The 17,764-nt window shown below is 46.5% G+C and overlaps 1 protein-coding gene across 1 annotated transcript in view; it reads left to right on the top strand.

Moving 5' to 3' along the window:
- Window positions 1–17,764, top strand: part of Fhod3 (formin homology 2 domain containing 3) — a 224,969-nt gene that overhangs the window by 70,803 nt on the left and 136,402 nt on the right. The window contains exons 5-6 of the mRNA XM_029563291.1: window positions 5,565–5,708; window positions 15,842–16,083. Of these exons, the coding sequence (XP_029419151.1) occupies window positions 5,565–5,708; window positions 15,842–16,083 (386 nt within the window). The remainder of the gene's footprint in view (window positions 1–5,564; window positions 5,709–15,841; window positions 16,084–17,764) is intronic.

The following is a 17,764-nucleotide window of genomic DNA, read 5'->3' as shown; positions in this document are numbered from 1 at the left end:
TGCAGAGAAGGCTGATGGAGCTCATAGTGGTCCTCCTTCCTTTGACTCCTGAGTGCTGGGATTGTAGGGCATGTGCCGTAACTCTCTTGTCCCGTTTGCTGCTTTTGTTTTTTAAGATTTATTTTATTCTTATGTGTGTGTGTGTGTGCATGTGTGTATGTGTGTGTGCATGTGCGTCTCTGTGTTTGTGTCTGTGTGTCCGTGTGTGTATATCTGTGTGTGTGTGTAGTGTGTGTGTCTGTGTATGTAGTGTATGTGTGTGCAGTGTGTGTGTCTGTGTAGTGTGTGTGTGTCTGTGTGTCTGTGTGTCATGTGTGTGCATCTGTGTCTGTGTGTGTGTCTCTGTGTCTGTGTGTGTCTGTGTGCATGTAGTGTGTGTGTGTATGTACATGCACACATGCTCTGGTACTGGCAGAAGAGGGCATCAAATACTCTGGAGCTGGAGTTAACGGTTTTGAGCTGCCCAGTGTGTGTGCTGGGAACTGAACTCCTGTCCTCCACAAGAACAGCATGTGCTCTTGACTATGAGCCATCTTTCCAGGCCCTGCATTTGCTTCTTAATGAAGTATTTGCTGATGAATGTAAACTCTTGTACAGCCGTGAGAGGAAATGGTCATAAGGTTTCAGATGGAGTATCATACGAATTCTCTTTATTTTCAAGTCTGTTTATCAGTTCACTTTACTGTGTGATTTGAAACAAGTTTATGCTCATTTCCTGTCCTTTGCAGTCAGTGACCTTGCTCTGGGGAACAATTCAGGAAAAAGGAAGTTCCTTTATGCCCAGTGTTGTCCGTTGTCACTCTGTCCACTTCACTGGCATAGGCTGTGCCTGATGACCTTGTGATGGCAGCAGCCCTTGGGCCCTCTGTCGCCAGTCATTGGCAGTGACCCAGCCCCTGTAGGACACCGTGAGGCACTAACCAATGACGCCTCACTTGATCTTTCATTTCAAGCCATTCTGCCCTATCCATTATTGTCCTGGTTAGTTTTGATGGTCTGCCTGACACAACCTGGAGTCCCCTGGGAACCTCAATTAAGAATTTCTGTGATTAGATTGGTCTGTGGCCATGTCTGTGAGTGATTGTCTTGATTGATGTGGGAAGTGCCATCCCTAGGCAGGTGGGCCTAGGCTAAGAGAGAATGCTAGCAAGCAGCATTCCTCTGTGGGTTTTGTTCAGCTTGTGCTCCTGACCTGACTTCCCTCAGTGATGGACTGTGGCCTAGATGTGTAAGCAGAAATAAACCCTTTCTTCCCCCCAGTGCTTTTGGCCAGTGTCCTGTCACAGGAACAGAGAAGCAAGCCAGGGAAATACCTGTTCTTTGCAGGCCCAGAATCCCTGGAAGAGGTTAATTTAGGATATCACCCTTCCTTGGAGGCTACGGATCACTGCTACTCCTTGTTAGTTTTGTTTTATTGAATTGGAGTCATTTTCATTGCCTCAGTAAGTCAAATGCTCTGAGTTAACCAAACAGCAACTAATTGAAATGTTAATCTGAGTCCCGGGGCCGGGGATTTGGGGGTATTCAGGGGGGTATATGATACACAGATTCTGAAGTCTGGGAAATTATATTGCCAGTTGGGTGGTGGGTGATTTCTAACTAGAATTGGTTTCAAGAAAATAAATGATGGCATAAGAACATGGAATTTTTTTAAAAGTAGCATTTTCATGACAAAACATAGGCAGTATAAGCCTAGAAGCCTGGGCTTTGAAGACTGAAGTGGCTCTTTTTGTTAACCAGAGACATTAACTACACTCTCTGCCCTTCCCCAACCAAACCATGTCTTCAGAGGAGCTGAGGGAAAGAAGCTGGCAGCCAGCTCTCACCCTGTAAGCTAAAAATGGCATAATGCCCTTCCCTGTCCCACTGAAATCCCCCAGCAAGAGCCCTTGCTGGTAGTGGGGTCTCTGGTACCTGTCACCTCATGGAACAGGATGGAGTAGTTGGGAGATGCTGACAGGAGGGACTTCTATGGGGCTGGATTAGGGCAGGACCTCAGGAGCTCCAGGGAGAGACCCTAATTCGTTGTTCCAGCAATCGTTAACCACACATGATTCATGCTAAGTAGATGACTTGAACATTTAACTTTATTACTTTATATGGTAAAATATAATGGACTTTTTCCATTATATTTTGGGTATATAGCTCTCTGAGTTTTCACATATGGACAGATGTGGCTGACCTTCGCAAATGGGGCACTCACAAAGCTCTATCTTCCCTAAAAATCTCATCTGTCTTCTTTATAGTGGCACCTGAAACCCCTCCCCAACCCATAACCCTTGGCAACCACTGATTTTCTGTCTACCACTATAATTTTGCCTTTTCAGTGTCGAATGGAATCCTATAGTATCTAACCCTTTGAAGCCAGCTTTCCTCTCTGTGAAATGGCCGTGAGGTTCCTGAGTCTCACTGTGTATGTTAGTAATTCACCCTTTATGTTGCTGTATGCTCTTATGTTGCATAGACGCATCTTAATATACTTATGCATCTGTCTGTTGAGTGAGACTGGATTTCTATAGCTTATCCATTTGCCCATAGACAGAGATTGTACATTTATAGCGTATTCATTACCTCTGGAAGGAGTTGGTGTCTGTAGCTTATCTATTTGCCTGTGGAAGGAGTTGGACATCATAGCCCTTGACTTCCACAATGACACTCATGAGAGTGTTGGAGTACAGGTTTTACTACACTGGTTTTATCATATAAAGAAGATTTTAGCCCTTAGGTTATCTCTGAAAACCCAAGGAGGAAGAAATATCATTGAAGGCAGACTTTAGCCTCTAGGGGGATGTCTGCAAAGACTTGCTCATGACAAGCCCTGGCAAGACACATCCTGAGAGAACAAGGAAGTCAGGAATGGCAGGTGTGAACCAGCTGTAGGCGTCTCCTGCATCAAGGCCTCAGGAAATCCTTGCCTCAGGGACTTCGGGTGAAGCTGCCATCTTAGCCAGCTGCACGTGCCTTGGCAGTGAGGGTTGCAGAGGAACTGAGGGAGAGACCCAGGCACAGGTGGGAATGAGCTGAAACCAGCTGAGCATAAGAGGAGCAGCCCTGAATCGGTGACTGCATCTGGGATGTGTGTCCTCCTGCACAGGCAGGAAAGGCCTATGTCCCCTGCTGCCTACACAAAAGCTGGAGGGCCAAGGCTCAGCTCAAACTCAAATTCTTCACAGTGGAATTGAAAATGACCATTTGTGGTCTCTCTTCCAGACCTGTTATTTAGCAAAGGCTCTCTGAGTCTGTTTATTGTATAGATATAGCTGTTTCATTGTTTAACAGCTAACAGCTGGACTCCATAAGGCAATGGGAATTAGCTTGAGAATTTTAGCTCCAACCCCTGGATTTTTTAAGTGAAAAACACCTGTAGGGCTGGGGAGACGGCTCAGTCAGTAAAGTCCCCTCCACAAGGGCACAAGGACCTGAGTTTGGGTCCCTAACACCACGTAAGAAGCCAGGTATGGTGGTGTACATTTATAACAGCAGCCTTGGGGTGGGGGTTGAGACAGGCAGATCCCTGAAGCTCATTGGCCAGTCAGCCTAGCCGAATCCCTGAGTCCCAGGCTCAGTGAGAGACCTTGCATACATGCGCACGTGCGCGCGCGTCATTGGCCAGTCAGCCTAGCCGAATCCCTGAGTCCCAGGCTCAGTGAGAGAACTTGCATACACGCGCACGCGCACACACACACACACACATACACACGCACGTACTTATGTACACACACTTATGTGTACCTACATACTCATGTGTACATACAGAAACAAAAGAGCATCAGTTCAGGAAGGAAGAAGGTGGTGAAGGAAGGAAAGAGAAGCTGAGAGATCAGAGACTGTCTTTGCCTTTGCTGGCCCCACAGTGCAGTGCAGGAAGTCATAAGCACAAATCTAAACTCCGATTGCCTGCCTTCTGTCGTCAGTCGGTAGAGTGTACCGTCATCCTCCCTCCCAAGCCTAGTGCTGCCATTTCTCTTCTCCCAGTCCTTTAGAAAATGTTTTCATGAGAACCAGAGGATGTGACTGTGGTGGTGATAAGCCTCTGAGTGTATGCTTCCATTTGGTAGTGGAGGCCTTGGGGTTGGGGATGTGGCTTAGTTGTTGGTAGTTGTCAGGTAAAGCCACTGTGGAGCGGCCAGGCATGGTGTGTGCTGCTAATCTGGGCTTGTGTGTGAGCTTCTCTATTGTAGCTTTGAGTCACGGCCTCCTGTGTTGTCGTTTTTGGGGTCCCCTGAGTGATCAAGTCATTCCATGGCCATTCTGTTGTCAGCCACGGGATTGTCTCCTCTCTGTCCCAAATAAAAATCAAAAGCTGTTATTTGGGTTATGAATAAAGACATTCTTTCTGGCATTGTTAGATGTGTCAGAGAGGTTGAAGCTGTGAGGACCACTGCCTTGTGGAAGTCTTGGTCTGTGTCTTCGGAGGCAAGTAGGCATGTGTCAAATAAACGTGAGATGTGGTCCTCTTAGAAATGCAGAAGTAGAGAAATAAATAGGGAATGAAGAGCTATGCCTGAGTTTCCAGAATGGAACCAGCAGAGTGAATCGGAGTATGTGTGAGGACTAGAATGACAGCTCCGAGCTGGGGCTTCATCCCAGTCTGCAGTAACTGCCAGTGACCTGGCAAATCGCCCCCCTCCAGGAGCCTTCATCACCCTCACGTATGAGATGAGCTTGCAATTAATCTCTTCAAGGCTGCTTCTCTTCTGAGCAGAACCCTGGTCTGAGATAGCCTCTTCCCTGTAGGAGAGGCAGAATTCAGAGAAATGTCTTTATGTCCCCCTTGACTTGTCTTTTTGGCTCTTGATTGCTGCTTTGAAATTTCTCATGTTTTCCAAAGTTCCATAGGCCAAAGAGAGGCCTTACAGAATTTGAATGGAAGAGAATCATTACAGTTTCCCACTGTAACAGGAATTTGAAGCCCAGTTTATTTTCTATTGCCTAGAAGTAGCAGCTTAGAGCAGTGCATATCTATCATCCTGCAGTTTATCCATTTGCCTGTGTAAGGTGTCCAGACACACTCTCGCTGGGTCACCTGCTCAGGGTCTTACAAGCTGCAGGCGGTCAACGTGCTGACAAGGCCAGGTCCTCTCTGAGGTGTGGGGGCCTCTGCCTACCATTCAAAGTTGTCGACTGCATTCTTTTCCTTACAGCCCTAGAACTCACAGTATCTTGCTCTTCCAGACCAGCAAGGTTATTTCCAGTCTGACCAGGGGAGATCTACACCCTCCATTAAAGGATTCACCCAGTTATCACTGACGATAATCTGATTTAGAACGTTAATGACACCTGCAAGATCCCTTCCCTTTGCTTAATCATAGGTGTAATGACTCGTCATGGGAGTGTTCAGACCACACTTATGGTGGGGGGATCTTGCAGGGCTGCACACAGGCGCCAAATGACCTGGCTTCATTCTTCTGTTACTCTAAGGAGATTTCTTCATTAAATGAATTTTCCAGGTGTTTCTACACTGTTGTATTTTGTTGTAATTGCAGCTGCTGGCTACTGTAAATGTCTTCATTGCCTTTTGACAGTCCCCTAAGTTGTATCTGTATCTGGCTTTTCTCTCCCAGACTTTGTCAGGATTACCAGATCAAGACACCTTCTATGATGTGGTGGACTGCCTGGAGGAGCTGGGCATCGCTGCTGTGTCCCAGAGGCACTTGAGCAAGAAAGGGACAGACCTGGACTTGGTGGAGCAGTTTAATATTTATGAGGTAACAGAACATATCTAAGTCATCAACATTTGTCAGCAAAAGTCAAAGGGTGATGTCATACATACTCCAGACCAGGGTTCTAAGTACAGTACATGAATTTACTGTTCATCTTTATATTGTGCAATACCATTTAAAATACCATTTAAAATATAATTATAAGAGCATTTAACTCATGAGCAGAATCAACAAAATTGCTCAGTTCATATTGGATAGCTGTTCTCTGAAAGTCTGTGTTGACCCTGTCAGGACAGTGGACACGCTGTAGGAACCATCTGTTGTTCATTTTGCTTCTTGGTAAGTGAACGCTCTACTTTGTAGTCTGCCTTCAGCTTCCAGTCAGTAACAACGTGCTGGATGAAAAGGGAACTGGGCTGCTCTGTCTTTCCATTTCTTTTCTGCCATCACTTCAGCGTGTAAGTGGCTAATAAAGGAAGGTAACGGGAAGGAAAGATGTCAGAGGGAGCCCTGGGTTGTCATTTCTGTGTATTCACCTGCAGATTGGGTTCCCCTAGGGCTACCGACGCCCCCACTTACTCATGCTGGGTCTCTCTAACTGCCGCATACCTTGGTCTGCCTGAGTTCTGCGTTCATAAGCACCTGGCATAGAAGACTTATACATGACACCGATCTGTTCTGCTCCTGCACACCCTCCATGGAGCCATCAGACTCCATATCCACATTTATAAATAAGAATTTCAAGGCAGCAACAGGTCCGTTGTAAGTGTAGGGCTTGTGCCCCTGCACGGTAACACTCCTGTGACTTTGCTTTCTTTTACTTTCTGCCTGCTTTGTTGTTTTTCTGAATTGTTGAGCTGGATATTTGTCACTTTTTAACCATCCGTGTATTCTTGTACTATAACCTGCTTGACTGTGATAGTATCTTTTAAAAATGCCCTATTGTAATGGTGTTTGCTATATAGAATTTTAGTACCAGTATTCATGAGTAAGATTGGTCTGAAGTAGGAGTATAACTGTTACACGAAATCATAAAACAGCTCCTGACCACTGTTTCATATTGCTCCTGGGACTGTGTCTGTATGTCCCCAGGGTAGCTCTCTGACAGCACCCACCTTCTCAGTGTCCCCCCCATCCCTCCTTTGCCCCTTTTTTTCAGTATTGAGATCTCCTTATCAGACCTCCTCTCAGTCTTCAGACATTGCCATTGTATTTGCTGTTTTTCTGTTGCGGTGATAAAATGCCATGGCCAAAAGGGACTTGTAGAAGAAAGGGCTTATGTTGGCTTATGGTTCCAGAGGGAGAGTCCGTATGGCAGAGGACTCATGGCAGCAGGTGGCAGGTGCGTAACAGGAGCAGGAAACAGAGAGATCACATCTTTATCCGTACATAGGAACCAGGGAGATCAAACCGCAGTGGGATGAGGTTCTAACTGTCAAAGCCCAGCAGCATACTTCCTCCAGCAAGGCTACACCTCCTAAAGGTCCCATGAGCTTTCCATAGTGCCACCGACTAGGACCAAGAGTTCAAGTACTTGAGCCTGATGGGGACATTTCTCACTGAAACCACCAGAGCTGTGATCGTCATGGTGGTTTCTTTGGAGACCCGTGGCTGCCGGTTTCTCTGTCGGCCTTTCTCTTCGTTTTCTTCTTGTATTTCTTTCCTTCATTTGGGAACACCGTATGTGAGAAACTTTGCTGGGCAGAGAGAAAAGACCTGTCGCTGTCCCCAAAAGGCCTCCACTGTATGCTCTGTATCTCCAGCAAGCAGATAGGCAATTCCCCTAGGAACTAAACCTGATGGTTTAGAGGGATGTGGAAGGTGTCAGGGACTTCTGACTAAGGCAGATTTGTCCACCTGGAAACCACGCGTGAACTGCAGCCATTCCTGAATGAACCACTCATTTGTCCTCCTACAACTAAGACAAAATCCTCCGGCTTTTTCATCGGCAGAGTCTCCGACTGTCTTGGATTTCTTTGTTTCCTGTGTGTCTGCATTGAGAAGTTTGCTGAAAACCCTTTGTGCTCCACTCTCCTAGATTCGGCTCTCATTGTTTCTTACCTGAACTGGTGCAATATCTTCCAGTTAATTCTTCGTTAAATCATTCATTCCACAGAATTTTATCGAGCTCTTTCTTTGTAATAGGCACTATTAGACACTAGAATAGACACTCTAGGCCCCAGGGACACAGCCGTGAACAGAACAGATAAGACCACCAGAGTGTGCACACATTCTGATAAGGTGCAGACGGTGACCAAATACATGAGTAAGCAGAAAGTCCAAGACTGAGTATGTCTATGAAGAAAAGAGACTGGATGATGGGGAGACACAAGATAGGGCGAGGGAGGTCCTGTCCGGTGATAACCCAATGAAGACGTGATGTGGGAAGGAGCACTGCAGGAGGTCCAGCCTGACAGGTTTGGGGTTTAAAAGGGTGTTGGGTGGCTGGAGGGACAGAGCCTGCAGATGCTGGCACCCCACAGGGCCTTGTCTGTTCTGTCTCTATCTCTGTTTCTGTCTCTCTTCTTCTTTTATATTTTAAAAAATTCTTTTATGTGTATGAATGTTTTGCCTGCATGTAAGTGTACCATGTATGTGCAATGCCTGTGGAGGCCAGAAGTGAGCACTGTTTCCCCTGGAAATGGAGTTAACTACCATGGGTTGCTGGGAACTGAACCTGGGTCTGCTGCAAGAACAGCCATTGCTCTTAGCCGCTGAGCCATCTCTCCAGCCCCTTCTTTCTCCTCTTAATCCTATCCAACTGAGAAGATGATCCTAAAATTCCAATCTGACTGTGCTACTTGTGTTTAAGAAAACAAAAATGAATGGTTGATTAAATGAATGAACGACTGCCTCATGATGGCAAGAGGAAGCTCAGATTCCTTGAGTTGGACCCAGGCACTGTGTGATCCGTGGCTTTCATGGCTCTGTGGCTCAGGAGCCATTGTTTCCAGATGCCTTTGGTGGTTCAGCTACCCTCAACTTCCCGTTTCTTTGATGTGGAAAACAGGTCGTTTTGGGGCCTTCCTTCATTCTCTCTTCTCTCTCTGGGTTTCTTCCTTCCCCTTTCTCCAGCTGGCAAACTGTTCTTCCTCCTGGTGTCCTATGCAGTGCCATCTTCTCCACGAAGCCCTGCTGTCCGGGTGATAGGGCTTCTGCCGTTTGCTCCAGAGCTCCATCATTCATAGGTCACGAGAGCAAACTTTGCAGTTCTCCACACCTCTGCCTAGCAGTTCTCAAACAGCCCTGTCCATCTGTCACGTTGTGCTGCCTTGAGTCCTGTGCCTCTTGCATCTTTACGGCCCCAGGGAAGCTGCCTAGAGTTCATGAGGTGCTTGGATAACAGTCTCTTTCAAGCATCATGCATGTATATGACACTGTTGCCAGAGGCTGGACTGAGGAGGGACGTGCTTTATTCTGATGCCCAAGCAATAACTCAGGGTGACAATGGAATGCTTTAGGTAGAGTCTGGATCTTCATTCCTATCTGAAAGTTAAGGCATCTTAGAGAATATTTACTGTCAGAAGACAGCCAATGTTAAATATGTGCAAGAACAGCAAGAAAATCTACATGTAGAGCCAATAATTTTCTCACAAGAGACTGAATTTCTCAAGTGCCTGTAGAGAACTTGGGTAGACTTCTAGGGCGCTTCCTAAAGGGGCAGGACGTCTGGTGACCATATGTCTCAGGCTTTCTGGGGACAGGCCCAATTTCATGTAATTTAATTCTATTTCAGAAAGGTGGTTTGATCCATGTTTAATTACATTCATTGAAATTTTATAGCCTCACATGGTTTTTCAAGTACATAAATTGCCAAAATAAAACTTTTTGCCAGATTATGTTTTTACTTTTGGTTCTTAAAATATTCTGTCTGTAGAGGGACAGACATCTTGAAGCTAGTGACTTGAGGTTTGGGAAATAACTGTTTACTTTTATGATTGAGAGTCTTTCATAGATGATTAAAAATATGTATCAGTTATCTCTTGCTGTGTAACAAACACAGAACAATCTAGTGGCATAACACAACAGCCACAGATGCTGTTTCTCTGGGCCAGGAATTTGGGACTGGTTCTATAGGGAGAGTTTTCAGGTGGCTACAGTTAACTGGTGGCCCTCCTGGGCCTGCATGGTCCCAGTCAGCCTTGGTTGCCTGACTTTTAATTTGATATGGGCTCTTGGCTGGGCCAGGAGTCGTCAGCACACTTCTTCACAAGATAGCAACATTTGAGAAAGGCAAGTCTCAGTACAAACACTTTCCAGGCCTACAATGACATCTTATTTACTCATGCTGGCTCCTTGGCCAAAGTAAATTGCATAGCCAAACCTAAACTCAGTGTGGGCCAGGAAGACACAGGCTGAGGAGACAGGGAAGTAAGAGTCTCTGTGACACTGTACAGTTGGTCATAACTGACTGTCATGCAGCCTCTTGGTGGAATGTTAATTGCATTGACACCCCCTTCACCTAAAAGCTGAACTGAGTTGTGTAGGTGTGAGTTAGTGTGAGACAGTACCAAAGGAAAGGACTAGATGTTACCAAGATGGTTGCCCGCTGTGGGTGTCACAGCAACATAATGGTAGACACTCAGAGAGCCTAGACTTCATGTGAGGAGGGGATGACACAGTGTATGTGAGCCTCTGGAGGCCTGACACTGTACAGTTCCCTGTGTAGCTCATTAGCAGAACATGTGCTTAACATGCAATTTTACTGAACCCTGAGTTCAGTCTCTAGGACCAAAAAATTGATATAATATTCTCATTATTAGATATTTGATAATATTAAGAAATTATGTTAAGTGGAACAATATGGTTATTTTTTTAGCAATTCTTTTAAAGATATATATTATTTACAGACATGCTCTTAGATTTATCTTTGAAAAATTGGCCATGGAGTTGAGGGTAAGAAATGGGGTAAAAATGAGTGAATATTGATCCTAAATTGACAGCTATTGAACTATCTAGGTGATCCACATGCCATGGTCTGTCCTTATCTCTCTACTTTGTGTGTGTGTGAATTTCCACAGTAAAAGAAGTTGAAAAGACTGTGTAGAGATTCAAAATGAAACTACCCACTTATGGTATTTTTCCAAAGGAATTAAAATGAAAAGCCCAGAAAGCTGAGGGCTGTAGTACTTATTCACAGCCCTACCTCTGCTTGTTCCCATTTACAGACGTCATCTTGTTAGGTAGCCCAGGCTCACCTTGTTCTCACCTTCCACCTGCCTCAGTCTCCTGAGCGCTGGGATTACAGGCTTGCATCACTGCGTCTGACTGCAGGCTACACCCCTCCTCCCTTCCTCCCCTTCCCTCCTCCCCCTCCTCCCCTTTTCCTTTCTCCCTCCTCCCTTCTCCCTCTCCTCCCCTCCTCCCTTCTCCCTCTCCTCCCCTCCTCCCTTCTCCCTCTCCTCCCTTCCCCTCCTCTTTTTCCCTTCTTTTTGAGGACACAGGTGTTTGGTCAAGGATCTGGATTTGAGAAGTCCCCAAATGAATCACACATTAGGACGCTGCCTAGATAATTTGCAGAGTTTTCTTTTTTCATTTGGCCTTTCTGGTCATCTCCCTTTTCCTTGACATGGGGCAGTGAAAGTGACTCTGTACCTCAGGAAGGAACTGAGTGGAATGCCCCTTGATCCTTGGAACTCTGAGGTTAGACAAAGAATTAGAAGCATCTGTACTGCACTTGAGAGCCTAATCATATCACTGCAGATGTGCGCTTAATAAGAAACAGTCAACACTTCAGGTCAAGGGAAGTTCAAGTGGTCTAAGGGCTTTTCATAAGGAATGAAGGAAAAAATAATGGACTGGAAAGACCTGTAAAGCTGCCCCTGGCGAGGTGTGTGTTCCCTCTGGCACTTGCCCCACACAGTGCCACTTCAGGTTTCAGTGTTGAGATGGTATCTGTGGGGGACCAAATGCAGAACTTAGTGCTTAGAGTTCTGGTGTGGAAGGGGACTCAGAACTTCCTGTGAGGTTTTGTACAGAGAAGCCTGAGGTGAACTTATCAGTTCTTGCCCCAAGCCTCTCAGTAAATTCTAAGTGAATAAAATGACCCAAAGATTGTAAAATTGCTTTCATGTATCTGCAAGCTCATTACCAAATGTGTCTGTCACACAAATCAGTTACACAGTGTGTCCGTTGTATCCGAAGGCAGGGGTTGGAGGACTTAGGGCGTGGGGTGAAGGGAGCTGCCTTCTTGCTCACAGGCTGTGTGTCTCAGGTACGGACGGAATCCCTTGAACTGTGACAGGAGTGACTGACCTGCCCTGACTCCAGCCAGGCTGGTGAGAGCAGATGTGAAAATGGTCTGTGGTTGCTTTTGCAGAGGCCAGCTTTCCTGTCCTAAGGGATGTGAAACCATCCAGCGTTCTTAGCTCCCTGGTCCTCACTTTATTTTTCCAGTTTTCTCACTGGGCAGTACTAAGCTGTAAGCACCTATATTGCTAAAAAACGTATACATTGGGGGACATGGGACCCTGGGACCCCATAATTGCTAAATCTTGGAGACTGCTGGGCTTGGTCAAGCCTGGCTCATCTGGGCTGAAGGGGTCCTAACCCACTGCTTTTGTGTAATGAAACAATTGGAGGGTTTCTTGACCATTTCATCCTCACTTGGGTCTGTCAAGGGCATCATGTCCTAAGTACCAACCACAGAGGAGCCCTGCCCTTGAGTCTTCGATGATAGCACAAATCTGCAAGTACAGACTGTTCTCACTAGGGGATCAGAGAGAGAGTGTGACTTGCTATACAGGTCACACCTGGGTCATCAGTGTCAGAGCCAGAATGCACATGAAGGTCTGCACGGCACCAAAGCAGGTGTTCTTTTTGCTGTCTAGATTTCCAGACAGTGCACATGAAAACCCAAGATTAGGAGCTCAGAAACTCTGATGAGCATAGCCCATGGTGGGGAGTGGTGAGACTCGTGATCAGGGCAGAGTGAAGTGGGCGAGCAGTACAGTAGGACAGGGTGTCCTGAGGCTGAGAAGCTCTGGAGTAGCAACGAGGGTGGAGTGAGACCAGAGCTGGATATTCAAGGCCTCTGCACAAGGTACAACACAGACCTGGGCAAAGTAACCTTAGAAAAAGGCAGAGAGAGAAGCCTGTGGGGCCATGTGGCCCAGGCTTCCTGTAAAACCCAAAGGGACGAAAATGACAATCAGACCTTCTCTGTGCAAACACACATCACTTTTTTAGAGGACATTTTATTTATTTTCATATGCGTGTGTGTGCGTGTGTGTATATATATAGTGGATTTTTGTGCATTTCATACACTGCATCTTAATCGTATTTTAACTCCCTCCCCTAGCTGCATCTCCCATAGCTCCCCCCCACTACATGGCATGCGTTCTCTCATATATGTCAAGTCAAGTTTGATTACCCAGATGTCCGTTGGTGTAAGTTCATCCACGGGGTCCTGGTCAGCCTACCTAGTGCCACTCTCTTAGAGAAGTACAACTCTTCCTCACCCAGCAGTGATCAGCTTCCAGTAGTCCCTCAGCCAAGGCTGGGGCTTCTGGCCCGTTTCCTGGGTTCTATACTGGGTTTTCGTCTGGGTTGAGCTTGCACTGTTCTGTGCATACTGTCACCATTGCTGGGAGTTCACATAAGCAAGTTCCCAGAAGCCTGGAAAACTGTCTCCTGGGGTCGTCCTCTGCCCCTGGCCCTTACAATCTTTCTGCCCCTTCTTCTGCCATGGTTCTGAGCCCTGGGGGCACAGGGTTCAATATGGGAGACCTGTCTAGAGACACTCACATTTTGGTCACTTGTGCCCTTTTGTGCTAATTGACTGTTGCATGAGGAAGCTTCATTGGTAAGAACTAAGAGACGCGTTAGTGTTCTCTCTACCCCCTCTTCCACTATGTTCATGAGCCTTAGGTTTCACTGTAGATGTGTCATTTAGGGCTGGGCATCTCACAGACACATCTTATTCCCTGTATTTGATCAGTTGTGAAACTGTAATAGTCTCCATCTGTTGCAAAACGAAGCCTCTTTGACGAGTGGTAACAGGCATACTTGTCTGTAAATATAAGAATACACATTTAGTGTACAGTAGGAAATTGCATTTGTCTAGGGATGTGACAGACATAGGGTTTCTCCTGCCATGTGTTTACAGACTGCACATGAGTTCCCTCCCACTGAGTGGGCTTTTAGTCCAATTAGGCAGATGTTGATTGTCCCAAAGATTAAAGTGCCACTACTGCACCAATAGAGATGGTTTACTGTGCCTCTCATTGTTGTGGTCATTAGGCTTTAAAGCTGGAGTTGGACCATCAATTGACTTTTCTCCCTTAGCAGATTACATAGTATCCTCTGAAACTAGTCTTCAGGGAGGAGGCTTCCAAGAGGCCTTAAAAAATATTACAAGTTACTTATTTCTCAAAAGAAACCACAAAGCAAAGCTTTCTATTTTGTGTGGGGCTGGATGGGTGCATGAGTGGCATGGCTCACCTGTGGAGGCCAGGGGACAACTTGAGGGAGTCGGTTCCCTTCTTCCACTATGTGGCTCACTGGACTTGAACTTGGGTCATCAGTTTCAGTGGCAGGTGCCTTTATCCCCTGAGTCATCCTACCAGCCGTAGAGGGTATTAAAAACACTATTTCTGTCACACATCTTTGTGGCAGCATATGAAGGCTCCACAGTAGGCACTGACTGTGGCTGAAGATAGCCTGGGAGCATAGCTGTCAGGAAGGTTTCTGGAATCATGTAATGCATACTGCTGAAGAAGGCCTCTCAGAAAGCTGGAGGGCGAGGCCAGCCTCTGCTTCCCTGGATCTTGTGGCCCTCGCCCATTCTGTGTTCCTCTTAGTACCCTCTTTTGGAAAGGCAGCTGAAGAATGATCAGGCATGGTCCCAGGAAGCATCAGAAGGTCCCTGCCTCCTAGAACATAGAAGAGCAGTGAGTGGGCAGGGAGAGATGAAGGTCAGGCAAATGGGAATGTGAGCTGGTGGTATAATTTGCATATGAAGATTTCCAAAAAGGTTCATGTGTTAAAGACTTGGTCCCCAACCAATGGGTCCCATCGTTGAGATGTGATGTGGCTCTGACTTAATGGACGCTTTAAGCTGTTGATAGTGATTATTTTTATGGCATCCTTAGGACGTGGTGAAGCTAGGAGGTGGTCTCTGGATGGAAGAAGTAGGCTGCTGGGGGCATGTGTTTGAAGGGTATGGCTCCTCCTTGGCATTCTCTGCCTCCTGGCTGCCTTGGGGTGACCAGCTTCATTCTCTCTGCTTCCTGGATACCTTGGGGGTGAGCAGCTTAGCTTTCTGCTTCCTGGCTACTATGGGGTGATCAGCTTGAACTCATGAGCAGCTTGGCTCTCTGCTTCCTGGCTGCCTTGGGGTGACCAGCTTCATTCTCTCTGCTTTCTGGCTCCCTTGGGATGAGCAGCTTGGACTCTGCTTCCTGGCTACCTTGGGGTGATGGGCTTTCCATTGTTGTCTTCCACTGTGATGTCTCTGTCTTGCCACAGGTCTAAAAACACTAAAACCAGCTGACTATAGATGACACCATGAGCCAAAATAAATATCCTTTAAGTTGATTTTTCTCAGGTCACAGTGATGAAAAGCTGACCAATACAACTAGATTTCAGATAATTGCAAATATTTCGCAGACTTACCTAGTTATTTCTTTCACTTCTGTCTTAGCTACTTTTCTGTTGCTGTGATAAAATGCTGTGACCAAGGGAACTTATAGGAAGAAGAGTTTATTTGAGCTTACAGTTCCAGGTTCCAGAGGGATTAGAGTCCATCATGGTGGAGAGGTATGGTGAGATGGCTGGAGCAGGAGCAGACGCTAAGTGCTCAATCTTCCAGCAGACACAGGAAGCAGGCAGCCACTGGAGCTCCAGCAAGGCTTAAGAGCTCACTAAGCCACCCCCAGTGATGTGCTTCCTTCTAATACCTCTCAAAATGGCACCACCAGTTGGGAACAAATACTTGGAGCCTATGGGGGACATTCTCACTTAAACCACCACAGTATCCATATGACCCATAGAATGCATAGTGACAGGCACCTGACAGACTTGAGCTGAAATTCTGGATACATGGTTGGGGGCACTGTGAGATGGACCAGAGGCCTGCAATGTGTGTGTCAGGGGGGCAGTATAAAATCCACTTTAGTGGTGACATGCATTCACAGCCAGGGGGTTCAACCTTGCCTTGATGCATTCTACTTTTTCAGGTAGCACTCAGGCACGAGGATGGTGATGAGACAGCAGAGCCACCTCCCAGTGGGCACCGGGACCGGAGGAGGGCCAGCATGTGTTCCAGTGGTAGCGGGGGTGAGCACCAGGGCCTTGACCGCAGAAGAAGCCGTAGGCACTCAATCCAGAACATCAAGAGCCCATTGTCGGCTCCCACCAGCCCTTGTTCCCAGTCTATTCCTGCCTTCAAGCCCAGCCAAGTGCAAGACCTCTGTGAAAAGTAAGCATAACCCCAACCATTGAAGAGAGGGAGGGAAAGCCACAGGCCACACTGGTCCCTTCACCACTGGATGTTTGGGGACCCTGAATTTGCTTCTTGCTACTTATCTACCACTAAACCACCCCTCCCTCAGGGAACTTCCCACTCAAGAGGGCTCCTGATGGCATATGTAGACTTGATCTTTCAAACTTCATGCAGTCTGCAAACGCCTGTGTGTTTAATACCTTACTTAATGTTCATTTAAGAAAGCTGCTTGTATAAAATGCCATAGAATCACAAAACAAAACTGTGACCTAGAAATAAATGGTATGCCGCCATAGAAATGTGAGACTATAAGACTCTAGAGATGATGTGGCAACACATAGACTGACTTTAGATATGTAGAATAAATGAGCAAGTTTTAAGTTTTTTTATATTCAGAAAATACTCATTTCATCATTTAGTCATTTGGCAAACATTTTAATTGCATGTCTATTATAGGTCAGGACTATTCAAAGGCATGAAGATGTATTTTTATACATGCATATTTATGAAGGTGTGTGTGTACATATATTTCTGTGTGTGCATATGCACATACATCACATCAGAGCTGGAAGAAGGAGAAAAAGATGGATAGAAAGGATTGATTGACATATGAGAAACTGCATAGATTTGAAATAAGAACTTTGACCATATCTGTGGGAGCTCAGAGCGATTCTGAGAAATGTAGGCACAGTGAAAGGATAGCTGCGCTGCTTGGAGCCTGCGTCCAGTTTCTGCTCGGAGTGGATGCTGCCGAGTCTTGGGAATCATGGGCTGCCGAGGATGACTGGCCACTCACTAGCTGCTGTAGCAGGGTATAGGTGGTCATGCCATTTTGCTTAGCTAATCTCTCAAACCCCGAAAATATACCTGGGAGCTAAATTCAGGTCACCTGCATGCATGGCAAAGGAAGAAATAACTCAGAATAAGTCGGGTCACCTTTCAAAAGTCAGCCATCAGGATATACCCGTTGTTAATGTCGCACCATCTCTATCACTAAGAGGAAACTCAGGCAGTCTGGTGCTCATGGACTCACACAGCATGCTGTGGGGCATACCTTTGGGTGCCTGCTGTCCTGGAACAATGTGCAGCCTGCATCCCTTTGCTCCCTATGGCCCAGGAGCCCTTCCTTCCTCTGAGTATTTTTGTTTCTGAGTCTGTGTATGACCAGCACTACTTTAGCGAAAGTCCTAAACTTTTGAACAGACTGAGGTATGGGGAGATTTACTATGAGCACTCAATTTTGTGGTCCGGGATCTTGAAGAAACTCATCCAGTGTGGAACCTTGCTCCTGAAGCTTCCCAGTACTGCTCCTATCCAGCAGCTTGAGGACTGAACTCGGAGAGAGTTGAGACCATGCACAACTGAGAGCTCTCTATTTAAGACCAGCAGAAATCAGCAGGGTGTGGTGGTGCATGCTTTTAATCTCTGTGATCTCTGCGAATTGAGGCCAGCCTAGTCTACACAGCAAGTTCCAGGCCAGCTGGGACTACAGGGAGAACTTGTCTCACCCCCCCCACCCCCCACAAATAACAACAGCCACAGGAACAGAAACGACCAAAGCCCGGAAGAAGCGAGGCAGTCTTTGTCGGGGCTCTCACTGTCTGAACGTATCAGTGTGGTTGCCAGGTTCTTTCTTGCTCTTCTGCTTTTCAAAGTT

Source organism: Nannospalax galili, unplaced genomic scaffold (assembly GCF_000622305.1).
Source record: "Nannospalax galili isolate Female #2095 unplaced genomic scaffold, S.galili_v1.0 scaffold15, whole genome shotgun sequence".
Classification (NCBI taxonomy): Eukaryota; Metazoa; Chordata; class Mammalia; order Rodentia; family Spalacidae; genus Nannospalax; species Nannospalax galili.
The sequence above is the reverse complement of the archived record's forward strand: the minus strand, read 5'-3'. Positions and strand labels throughout refer to the sequence as shown.